General features: G+C 40.2%; 1 protein-coding gene and 2 pseudogenes across 7 annotated transcripts in view; 2 read left to right on the plus strand and 1 right to left on the minus strand.

Annotated features, from left to right (window-relative positions):
• Nucleotides 1–895: 895 nt before the first annotated feature.
• Nucleotides 896–12,412, plus strand: part of Rad51b (RAD51 paralog B) — an 828,064-nt gene continuing 816,547 nt past the window's right edge. For 2 of the 7 annotated variants that reach the window (XM_087195304.1, XM_004837341.3), the window contains exons 1-3: nt 896–978; nt 9,179–9,289; nt 10,864–10,977. In XM_087195304.1, coding sequence (XP_087051430.1) covers nt 9,206–9,289; nt 10,864–10,977 — 198 coding nt within the window. In that variant the 5' untranslated portion in view covers nt 896–978; nt 9,179–9,205. The other 5 variants (XR_002390446.2, XM_087195303.1, XM_087195305.1 and 2 more) reach the window with 5 other exon arrangements.
• LOC101698907 (Y+L amino acid transporter 2-like) lies at nt 1,701–8,309 on the plus strand (annotated as a pseudogene).
• Nucleotides 7,913–8,612, minus strand: LOC101698543 (small ribosomal subunit protein uS3 pseudogene; annotated as a pseudogene).

Here is a 12,412-nt window from a genome sequence, read left to right on the forward strand (position 1 = left end):
TTAACTGTTTGTCAGGTTTCCTCATCACAACTGCCTTTACACCAAACGTTCTTGTTTGGTTTCCTTCACTTTCAGCCAGACTCTTAGGTTTCCCCAGTGTGCATGTTTCAGTTTGAGTAATTTCAGTCAGCATTTCCCAAACAATAAAACAAACAGAGCCAGGTGTGGTGTCACAAGTCTGTAATCCCAGCACTTGGGAGGCTGAGGCAGGAGGATCTGTGCGAGTTTGAGGCCAGTGGGGCTACATAGTGAGTTTAAGGCCAGCCAGGACTACATAGCAAGAGCCTGTTTCAAAAAACCAAACTAACGGCCGGGGATTTAGCTCAGTGGCACTGTGCCTGCCTCACAAGCACAAGGTCCTGAGTTTGATCCCTGGTACCACAAAAACTAAAAACAAAGAAACAAAAAACCCACACCACACACACACACACACACACGCACACACACACACACCCCAAACCAAAAACCAAAACAAAACCAGAAAGCTCTCTTCCAAAAACTTCTGTGTTAGGTGGTGGAGTGTTTTCTAATTCTCCAGAAAACATGCCTCTTGGCGTTTTTTTTTTTTTTTTTAGACAAGGTCTCACTATGTAATCTATGCTGGCCTCAAACTCACAGCAATCCTCCTGCCTCAGCCTCCTGAGTGCCCATTAATCATTAATCATAAAATGTAGTCCTACAATAAAGAAAATAGAAAATTCCAAGCAAGGCTCCCCTTGTTTCACATTCCCCTTGGTGATGTTCCGGCTCCAGTTTTTGATAATCACTACAATGTTCTCCTCGCTCAAAGGCGGATTAGAGAGGGCAAACTACAATTCCCAGCAAGCTGAGGAGCCAACCTGCGCCTCTGCGTGCCTCTGATTGGATAAACCCACAGGGTGACAACCAACCCGCGCTTGGGTTGTTGCTTTGCGGAGCTTTCCGCGGAGAGCTGTGTAACGGGTGGGGGAACTTTGAAAGTTGGATCCTGCAAACCCGGTACTGGAAAAGTTTTCTGTGGGAGAAGTTGTCGGGGGAGTGGGTGTGCTCATTATTCCTGTTGCCTCCTGGCTAGTGAATACTGATATCGGGCTGGCGAAATCTCTCTGGGTGCTGGGCACGCCCCCTTAAGCCGGTGGGGATGGGGGGGGTGCCTCTGGTCTTATTTGGGAAGGGAGGGATGATTGAAAGCTGCCCTTCGTTGGAGAAAACCTTTGTAAAGGAGATTCTGGGTAATGTTTTCGTCTCTTTATTCCCTCTCCCAGTTCGGGCACTTTGAGGTGTATCTGTAGGAGCAATGTAGGGACTGTCCCACTTGAGGTGGTGTTGTAGAGAGTGGAATCTTGGGTCAAACCCTGGATTCGAACGCGGTTCCACTGTTGGCTGGCTGTTTGACCTTGCGCGTTTCTCACCACAGTGCCTCAGTAGTCTTATCTGTAAAATGAGATAAAAATCCGAAGCGGTGGAAACAGTGTCCACCACGAAGATTTTTTCTTTTCTTGCTGGTGGAGAGGAGAAAGTTCGAATTTTCAGGGCTGAATAATAACTCCCTTCGCCTCCAAAAAACATAGGCAAACTCACACGCCTACACAGAAGACACAAAAGGCGTCATGACACATTGGTAAGATTATGGTACAAATATGTACACGGCGAGATGGAGAAACACTGGAGAGAGGAAGAGTGACTCTGGGGAAGGTTTTGTGGAGAGAAGTCAGGTAAAATGATGCTTGAGTAACCTTATTGATTACTTATTATTGATACCTTCATGGCTGGAGAACAGTTTATGTGAGGGGCAGCAAATAGTGTTTGCTGAGTGAATTGATGATGATTGGGTGACTTTAAGCACTATGGTGCCAGCCACTACCTACTATAGTCCTATGAGGTAGAGAGTATAATCACCATTGTTTTATAGATAAGAAAACCAGTGTACTGAGAGGTGAAGTAACTGCCAGGAAAGCCAGGACCTGAGCCTTACAGTCCCATGTATGAGTGAGAATGAAGTAAGGGAGCCAGTTTTAAAAGTTTTCAAAATAAATGTGGAATTTATTCGGTGGTCTGGTGGTCCCAGAGGACATTTTAAAGGATGAAAATGACTTTTTAGGGAGCTACTTCTGGTAAGAATGTGTCACTGACCTAACGTTTTCAGGCCAATTTTGGGCTCCTTCCTGTCTGCTTCCACCGCACATTTAAATAGCATGCTTATTGCATAGCTGTGATTATTTGTATACCTCTTTTTTTTGTCTCTCAAGTGTGAGTACCCCAAACGGAAGAAATATACTAAAATGATTCTTATACCACTGAGCTTAGCAGAGTCTGTGCTTAAGAGGTGTTTGTAGAAGGATTAAATACAAATGAATGGAGAGTAGGTTGGGTTCTTTTTTGGTACTGGAACTCAAACTCAGGACCTTGCGCTTTCGAGGCAGGGCGTCACTGACTGAGCTAAATCCCCGGCCTTTTTTTTTTTTTTTTCTGTAAAATAGGGAGTGACCAGAAGTAGTATGCTGTAGATCAGGCAGATGATGAGAGTGACCCATCCAGGTACAGATAATAGAATTTTTTTAATCGATTGAATTCATCAATGATATTATTGCTTAGAACTACCTGTTTTAGGGCCGAGGATTTAGCTCAGTGGTTTCAGCGCCTGCCTCACAAGCGCAAGGTCTCGAGTTCGATCCCCGGTACAAAAACAAAACAAAACAAAACTACCTGATTTAAAAAGACACTAGGCAGTGTGAGAAACTGAAAGTGAAAATAAGGACCAAAAAAGAATAATAAATATTGTGAATAGGAAGAAATTGTTCAAAATTATACAAAATGTGAGAATCTTTGTCAATACTTAAAATATTTTCTGCAAAAAGTATAGTATTATTAGGAAATGAGCTGAGAGATAGATTAGCAAACGAAAATATATTCTTTTAAGATCACACACAATGTATTTACCATGGTTATTCTCTCTCTTTTTTTTTTTTGGTACTGGGGATTGAACTTGGATCCTTGCACTTGTGGGACAGGTGGCAGAACTACTGAGCTAAATCCTTGGCCCTCTCTAATAATTTTTGTTATAAAAATTATTTTTTCATAGAATGACTTTTATATTTTCTTTATTAATGTCTACTTGTAGATTAAAATAAAAATTTTTAAAAAGACAGTAGGAATAACAAAGCAGATAGATATTATTTGATAAGCTTTTCTATTAGAGGAACAGAAATTTATACTAATACATTCCCATTTTAGAAGGGTTGTGTGTGTGCATGGGTGTGTGCTTGTGTTTGTGTGTCTGAGAGAGAGGGATAGAGATTTGATCTGATTCATAAAATTTAGGTTTTAAATATAAATGTGGAAATAAACAAATAATTTATAATTATATTACTTCATTTCCTGGAACAATGAAAAGTTTATATTTCAGCTCTTTCCAGAGGATGTTTTATCTCAGTGACACAGCCTTTCCTTTGCATGCACTGTTAAAGAAATCACAGCTGTCTCAGTTTAATTGCCCTCAACAAAGTATAACATATAAGCTGATGGTATAACAAAACAATTTTGGTTTATCAGTAACACTCATAATAATAAAATCTCATTTGATTCAGGTTTGTTCTGACTCCTAGATAAAGGAAAGATTATCGCTACTCAGCCTTTTGGCTAAGATCAAGTGTAGAAAAAGGAAAGATTAAATATGATAATGGACTTGCACTAGAATGTAATGGTTAGATGAATAGGTGTTAGAATTAGACTGGGTTCAAATTCTGGATCCCCTATTTACTTTTTCCGGTGACAGTGGACTAGCTATTTCCAAATTAGTTTTCTCATATATGAAAAAAAGTCAATAATCTACTTTTCTCAGGCCTTTTGAGAATATTAAGTGTGATAATTAAGGTTAATCTTTGAAACAGTGCCTTTTATACAAAATGTACTTAATAAATTTAATTATTATTACAGTGCAATGATAAAGAATTTCTAGGGGTGCTCTGTAGAAATATTCCTTGAAGGGAGAGCATCCTGGCTGTGCTTGGCCATAAGGAGAGATTAAATGGCCAAAACAGACAAGTAGAATTAATTCTTGCTGTTAGCTTCATTTTCTTCTCTGTACCTGACCTGTTCGTGATGAAGCAGGTTATGAAAGTGTGATTTTCACTTATCTTATTTTGTGATAGGCCACAGTAAACACAGATGTGCAGGAACTATTTGCCATGGAATCTGGGGAGATTGGGAATCCCAAACCTACCTACTAGTTTATCTGTGAGGCCATCCACCCAGTGTGGAATATGTCAGCTTACCACCTTGAGGGCTCCCAGAAACTATGCAGCTGAAGAAGGACATATCCCTGCTGAATGGGCAATATGATCAGCTCAGGGATCTTTGTGTCACTCAAGGGGCTGCTGGCATACCTCCTATGGGTCAGGTCATGTGGACCACGGATGGACTCTTCTCTTTTGTGGGTATCCTTTGCTATGTATAGCTGGGACCATCATCATCAAGTCAGGGGCCAACTATGCTTATATTCTAGGGGTCTTTGGGGGCTTCGTTGCTTTTATCCATCTGTGGGCCTCAGTGCTAATTGTTGAACCTACCAGTCAGGCAATCATCATCATCACCTTTGCCCACTATATCATCCAGCCTTCTTCACCTGTGATCCCTCCTACTTGACCTTCTGTTTCCTTTTACTGCTTGCATATGTCTGTTGACATTTGTGAACTGTGCCTGTGTCAAATGGGGTACATGAATCGGGACATGGTCACTTACACCAAGGTCCTATGCTCATTGCTGTCATTATCAAGGACCTTGTTAAACTGCCAGGGATACTGTGAACACTTTCAGGATGCCCTTGATGGTTCCACCTGGGGTGTGGAAGACCTCTCTCTTGCCCGCTACCCTCTTCTACTCAGGTTGGGACACCCTTAATTTTTTTTTTTTGTATGGGGGATTGAACTCAGGTCCTTGCGCTTGTGCAGCAGGCAGTGAAACCACTGAGCTAAATCCCCGGCCCAACACCCTTAATTTTGTAACAGAAGAAATAAGTCCAGGAAGAAATTTACCTTGGCCATTGGGCTATCTGTGCCACTGTGACGCTTATCTACATCCTGACCAATGTGGCCTACTATATAGTGCTGAGCATTTCGGATGTCCTTAACAGTGATGCTGTGGCTGTGGCATTTGCTTGCTAGACATTTGGCACATTCAGCTGGATCACCCCCATTGCTGTTACTCTTGTTTTGCTTTGGTGGCCTCAATGCATCTTTCTTTGCTTCATCAAGGTTGTCCTTTGTGGGCTTCCATGAGGACTGTCTCCTGAACCTTCTGTCCCTGATCTACATTGAACATTTTATACCCATCCTTGCTTTATTGTTCAGTTGCACTATGACACTCACCTATCTCATTGTGGAGAATATTTTCCTGCTCATCAACTACTTCAGCTACTGCTTCTTTTTAGACTTCTCTGTTGTTGGACAGATCTACCTTCACTGGAAAAAGCTGGAGTGGCTCCTGCCTCTCAAGCTGAGCTTGTTTTTTCCCATCATATTCTGCATATGCTCCATGTTTCTGATTATTGTGCCTCTTCAGTGATGGCATCAGTTCTCTCATTGGCATTAGAATAGCCCTCTCTGGTCTTTGTCTACTTCATGGGTGCTCATCTCCCAGGGTCTGGGAGGCTAATTTTTATTCAGAAAGCCCTGGCTACCAGCAGCTTTGCTTTTTGTGTGTGTGTCTTGACTGAACTGGATGTAGCAAAGGAGAGAAAGGTTGAGAGGAAAACTGACTAGAGGCCAGAGGTGACATTCCTGAGGCCTGGCAAGCTGGCCATTTGTGGCCACACCCACCAAAGTCCAGATAACAAGAGTGTGGGCCCAACTCTCCTGAATTAAAGGAGTCTATTGACCCCACATTGTGTAAGGGGGAAAAGGGTAGTGATCACTCATTGGTAAGCTATGGGAGGACACTCAGGGTTAGGGTCAGCCTGAAGGTGGGAACCTCAGGAGCAGAGGAAGCTTGTTGCAGTGGGGGAAGAGGGAATGCTAGGTTGATGACTAGGGCTGGTGGTTTACAGCTATTTTAAGAGTTTGAACTAGGAATCTCGATAGAGGGGCTACTTTCAAGTCCAGCTACCTGACTTCAGAGGCTTGAAATGGTACCATTTCTTTCACTGGTTCAGAAATTTTTCCTGGAAAGAGGGTTGTGTTCCTTTGATATTTGTTTATATTTGGGAGGCACGAACAGCAAAGCTTTAACTAAAATGGGGACAGTGTTTCTTCTATTTCCTGAATTTTGTAAAAGTAGTATCATTCTCTGTCCTGGAACGTCACACTCAATTAAATAGTAAGATTGATGTGAGGAAGTCTTTTCAGGGTCTCAGCAGTACCCACCAAAGGTCCCTCCTTAAGGTTGACCTCTCATTTGTGGGGCCATGTACTTAGAGAGCTGCAGGATCTCATTGGATACAGATTATTCATCTCCTTGGGAAGGTCCTGCCTGTCTGACTGACTGAATTTGCTAGGATCATACTTGTAGTTATAGTCAGAATCCTTAAGAAAGGAAAGGAGCTTCTGAGTGCGAAACAAGTTGGCTTTGGCCACCCAGCTGTGCCCTTTCTAGCTGGAAGCCTGGTGCTTCAGTGGAGGCAGAACGGACACAGGCTGGGAAAAACTTTGTTACTCCAGCTGAGAGGAAGCAGCACTGGAACTAAGTGGACATGCTACTTCTGCCACCAAATTCAAACTCCTGTATTCCATTATTTCCTGATATTTAATCCAGAACACCAATTCTAGCAAAACATTAGTGTTTATCTACAGGAGGAAATAGGTTATGTTTACAAGTATGCAAAACTGAATCTGTCCTCAGACATGATTTTAACAACATATTTTATGCTCAATTTTGCACAATCTTCCCTTGTGCCTTACCTGTAAAGGAAACTTTAAGGATTTGAAAAAATCATATTCTTGTAACACATCCGTATATAGATAAATCAATATGTTACTAGCACCAGGCTCAGGTCTAACAAGGACAGATAAACAAATTTATGAGTCAGATGTCTGATAATCTTTTTTTTTTTTTTTTTTTTTGGGGTACTGGGAATTGAACTCTGGTCCTTGTGCTTGCAGGGCAGGTGAAGGAACCACTGAGCTAAATCCCCTGATAATCTATTTTGAAGGATAATCTTTTATTTTATTGAGACTTTAGGTCTTTGCTCTAGGTGGTAGAAAGTAAATCTCTGGGTTTCTGGTATGAACACAGTGCTGTAATGTTCTGGAATTCTGAGTGATCACCTGAAATCTATCAGCTGTCATTGACTTAGAGACCATCTCATGGACCTATATTATATTTGTTCTTCTTTGTAAGGGCAGGTGTGAGGGACTGCTGTGCAGACCATGCAAGTCCATCCTGGTGTTGTGGTCATGTTTTCTTATTTTGAAAACCCCATACCAGACTTCATCCTTACTTCTGTCCTGAGTGCCATACTTTGTTTACACTCCTAGCTGCCTTGGGAGTTAATGCACTCCTCTTCTGCCTGCCTTCCCTTGCCAGAGGCTTGGTGGGGCATCAGTCTTAGAAAGACTTAGTACTTGTGGAACTTCTATTTTTTCCATGTGGAGATCAGTGAGAACTCTGGAAGAAACTGTAAGAGTGGAAGTAACTAATTTAGGTGCTCAAGCTGGGCCACCAGGTCAGGCCAGGGCAGCAAGTTGGATCTCACTGGATTTTCCTTCATAGGCAGTCCAGTTGCACTGGATTGTAAACAGTTAATCTTGGGCCCAGAAGAACCTGTTGGCTTGCCATACCCCAGGGACATCTTGTCCTTGGGTTTTGGGTTTGGTTATCTAAAGATAAGAACTAGGAGGCAACCTCTCCTTACCATTTTTTTTTGTCTTTGTAAAAGATTTATTAAATGTGTTTACACAGCAACTTCCCTTTTTGAGATACAGCTGCCAAGGAGAGACTGTTATTCTATAGGGACCAGCTGGTGCATGGTAGGCAGCTTTGGGTTTCCACCCTTCTCTTGTGAGATAGGGGTGGTGGGTAGGATCTCATCTTCGGGTTCTGTGATGCCCTCGTGGTCAGGCAGGGGCTTCTTGGGGCCAGTCTCACCACTTGGATCTTTACTTTGATGCCCAGCACACCCTGTCTGAGCAGCACATGGCTCATGGCAGTCAATGTAGTAGTTAACCACTGTGGATCAAACCATCCACAAACTTTGTGAACTTAGTCCTCTGTCTTGGGAGTTTTCTAGACACCAGGACTTTGTAGTCCTCGGCTCCACGGTCCCTTGTGAACTGTAGCACTCTGTAGCAGGTCCTCCACACAGCAAGGCCTCCTAGGAGTTTGTAATGCAGAGATCTGCTTGGACAATAGCACACAGACATCTTGTGGCCCCCTTCTTTGTGGCATAAATTTTTCCACTACCCTTAGGGAAGCCAGACCTCCTCTGAACCACAGTGGTCAATTCTAAAATCCTCCAGTCCTTCTTACCAAGAACTTTTTATAGCCTGCTAAAACACAATGATTTCTGTCCTGCTTGCTATAACTCGGACCTCAAGTCCACAGTAACCATCTTCAACCAGCTCCTGAGTTAGAAACTCATTCAGGTCAGCTTTGAAGATGTCATCTGTGAGAAACTTTCTCTTTGAAATCTGCATTGCCATCTTGCCGCTGCGTGCCACCAAAAGGCAAGGAAGTCCCCTTCTGACCATTCTTCACCACACTGCCCTGTCACAGACAAAGGAGTAAATTTGGAGGGCCGAGTACTTAGCTCAGTGGTTCCGCCACCTGCCTTGAAAGTGCGAGGACCTGAGTTCGATCCCCCGTACCAAAAAAAAAAGGAAAAAGGAGTAACTTCGGACATACATTTGCTTAATAAAGATTTAGGGGAGCATAAAAAAGGAAAGAAATATACCTTGAAGGTTAATTACATACCTATATAGATTTTATATTGAAAATTTTAAGAAACAATATAAAGGTGAAGTGGTATTATATTCATGTACTGTATATCAAAGAATTGTGTGAAATTGCACATTCTGAAGTGGTCTTGTTTTTCTGTGCTGTGTGGGGCCTCTCCTATTTAAAGCATTTAAAAAGATTCTATAGTCCTGCCTTTATGAGTAATTTATGTATTATATTTCATTTTGTGCAAGGTTGAAGAGTTTTTGTTTTGTAGAGTGTTTTGGATAGCCCATTTGCTATTGTATGTTATTTAATTATTTCTTTCCAGGTTCTTTTCTTTGCTGGATCTGGAATCATGAGTAACAAGAAGCTAAGACGAGTGGGTTTGTCACAAGAACTGTGTGACCGTCTGAGCAGACATCAGATTGTTACCTGTCGGGTAAAATGTATTTAATTGTTTGATTGCTAAGAGATTTTACATACTAATTAACTTTAAATATAGCCTAGTAACTCTTAAACCTGGAATTAAACACTTAGTTTTACAAAAAATAAACTAACCAATGGTGCTTTTCAATAAGCCACTTAAATTCATTTATTGAAATTCAATTTACTTGCATTTTTAGGGGTGAATGGTTATGGTGTACAGTGAAGTGCCTTTATGCCACTAACTTGAGGTTCTAAAGAAGTTTTATCAATGTAAAAGAAATTTTGTAGTTACATGAGAAATGTGACTTGGATGAGGAGATGGTATTCAACATGGATAATTTTTCCCAGAAAAGAAATTAATATTTAGGACTATTGTTTTTTTTTTTTGTATTAAATTCTTTTATTGGTACATTGTAGGTATACAACACAATTACATTTCTCATTGGGAGTTGTACCTTTATATAATGCATCTTGGTTCTTATTTTTTCCCCATTCCTAGCCCTCCCTTCACGCCCTCCACCCTTCCCTATTTACAAAGACTTTATTTCCATTTTTTCCATTTCTCATCATTTTTCCTTTCCCTTCTTTCCTTTCCCCTGTGCCTCCCACTACCCCTACCCCTTTGGACCTTTTATTCTTATTTTACATTATTGACTATTCATTCTAATAATTGGTACATTTTAGGTATACAATATAATGACACTCATCATTGGAAATTTGCACCTTTGCATAGTCTCTCTTGGTTCTTATTTTTCAACCTTGCCCAGCCCTCCCTTCAACCCCTCCAGTCCTCCCTATTTACAAAGATTTTGTTCCTATTTTTCCATTTTCTCATATTAATCCAATTCCCTTCTATCCTTTCCCCTAGCCCTCCCACTTCCTTCCCCTTTGCCCCTTTTCTTCCTATTTCACATAGGACTATTGTTTTACCACCATTTTCTTATTGATGGGGCTTGAGAAATCTGTACAGCACATGTTGCATTTTTAAGCACAATAATGAAGCAAATCCCTCTTAGGAAGGTAAGGTTTTGTTTTAGGATTTTATCTTTAATGAAACATGTTTAGCTGGTGCACACCTTAATATTCTCCATTACTTGGGAAGCTGAAGGAGCAGTGTTACAAGTGCCAGTCCAGCCTGGGCAGTTTATCCGGACTTTGTCTGAAAAAGGACTGAGGGTATAGCTCAGTGGTAGAACACTTACCTGGCATGTGGATGCCCTGGATTCAATTCCCAGTATCATAAAAAGAAAAACAAAAAAAAAGAAAAGACAGATTTTTAGAGCATGTTATAATCTTTTTGAATTGCTTGGCCTGTGAAGGATATCTTTGATTCTTCTGTTATACATTTAATAATCCTCATTTCATATTTTAATGAACTTATATTCATTTATATTTTTATTTAATGAATATGTTTTAATGCATGAGGTCCTGGCCTCAATTCCTAGCACTGAAAAAAAGAATAATTCTTTGATCTGCAATAAATTATGTTTATCTTGATATAGACTATTAATTGAACATTTCCTTTCTGTTTTTAATTTCAATATCTTTGTTATACATGTTTAAAATTTTCTCTTTATGTCTCTTTAGGACTTTTTATGTCTTTCCCCACTGGAAGTTATGAAGGTGACTGGCCTGAGTTATCGAGGTGTTCATGAACTTCTGTGTACGGTCAGCAGGGCTTGTGCCCCACAGATGCAAACGGTATATATATGTATATATATGTATGATTATGAAATGATTATCTCATTTAAAGTCTCTTTTGGGATGAAGCAAAAGTAGAGATGAACACCTCAAAAATACTGAGTTTCCTACTACAGAGTTAGTCCTTTAATGAGAGTTATTTATGAAAAATTAGGTATTAAGCTATGAGAGACAGTTCCTAAAATGTGGGAATTATGGGGGATCAGGAAGTTTTTATGTTTTTCTGCAGGCAATAGTGATATTTGAAAATGTCGTCTTTCTCTGTCAGATAGGATTTGAGTGTCTTATGGTTAAATTATAATATACTCTTAATTTTTGAATGTTCCTTTGTCTATCATAATGACCTTTACTATTACTACTTACTCTGTATTATCATGTACACATAATTGCACTTGTTCTTGCTTACTAAATGAATAATGGTGGGGAGAATATGGAGGAGGAAAGCTACTCACTTCAGTGTGGTAGGGCAGCAGAGAGAGAAAAGAAGAGACCAACTTCCCAATGTCTACTTCAAGGGCCTAGCCACAATGATCCAGCTTCCTTCCTCTAGACCCTTCCTCCCAAAGGTTCTACCACACCCAGTAATGCCATAGTCTACTGACCAAGCCTTTGGCATACAGGCCTTTTGGGGGATACTTAATATACAATCCACAACGAGCTCTCTTTCTTTTATGGGAAAAGAAAGTTAAAATAGTACATGATCATTTTGTGATTAGATTCAAATTAACTTGTTACTATCTTGTTAAGTCCCTAGATTGCCCAGGCTAGGGTCAAACTTGTGATCCTCTTGCCTCAGCATCCTGCAGTGCTGAGATTATAGATGTGTCCCACCATGTCAGTGTGATTTCTTATAAGAATTGTTGCTAATAGTGAATTTGTATACTACTTTTAAAAAAAATTATAAAGTATGAGAAAAACCTTTTAATTTAACATCTATTATTTTAATTGATCAATATTTATGGCATATTTCTAATTAGAAAATTTATAGAGCTTGGGCAGGAAATTCAACTTTGGTTTCTACTTCACCAGTTTCAGTTGCAATCTTAATATTATTCCAAATACATTTCACAAAGCCCTCTTTCTCCTTAGGTTTGTAACTACTCTTGTAACGTTCTTTGTATTTGAGTATTTTCTTAGATTTTGGCTTAGCTTAGTTCATCTCTTCAAAATGGATTTTTTTCATTTATTTATTTAATTGTTTACTTTTTCAACCAATAGCTACTCAGTGCCAACCGTGTGTCAGGTATTTTGTCAGGCACTGGGGTTATCATAGTGAACAAGCTTGATAGAGTTCTTGTTCTCAGTTTAGTAGGAAAAATTAGACTTTGAACAATATGGAAATGATTGGTTAATTATAGTATTGCCAAGTCCTAAGAAGGAAGAGTAAAAAGCTTTGGAACTTTGTAACAAGGGACATTACTTAGTTTGGAGGTCA

The sequence above is a fragment of the Heterocephalus glaber genome, unplaced genomic scaffold (assembly GCF_053883595.1).
Source record: "Heterocephalus glaber isolate CG9 unplaced genomic scaffold, H.glaber_assembly_v1.0 deba00001608, whole genome shotgun sequence".
In the NCBI taxonomy this organism is placed as follows: domain Eukaryota; kingdom Metazoa; phylum Chordata; class Mammalia; order Rodentia; family Bathyergidae; genus Heterocephalus; species Heterocephalus glaber.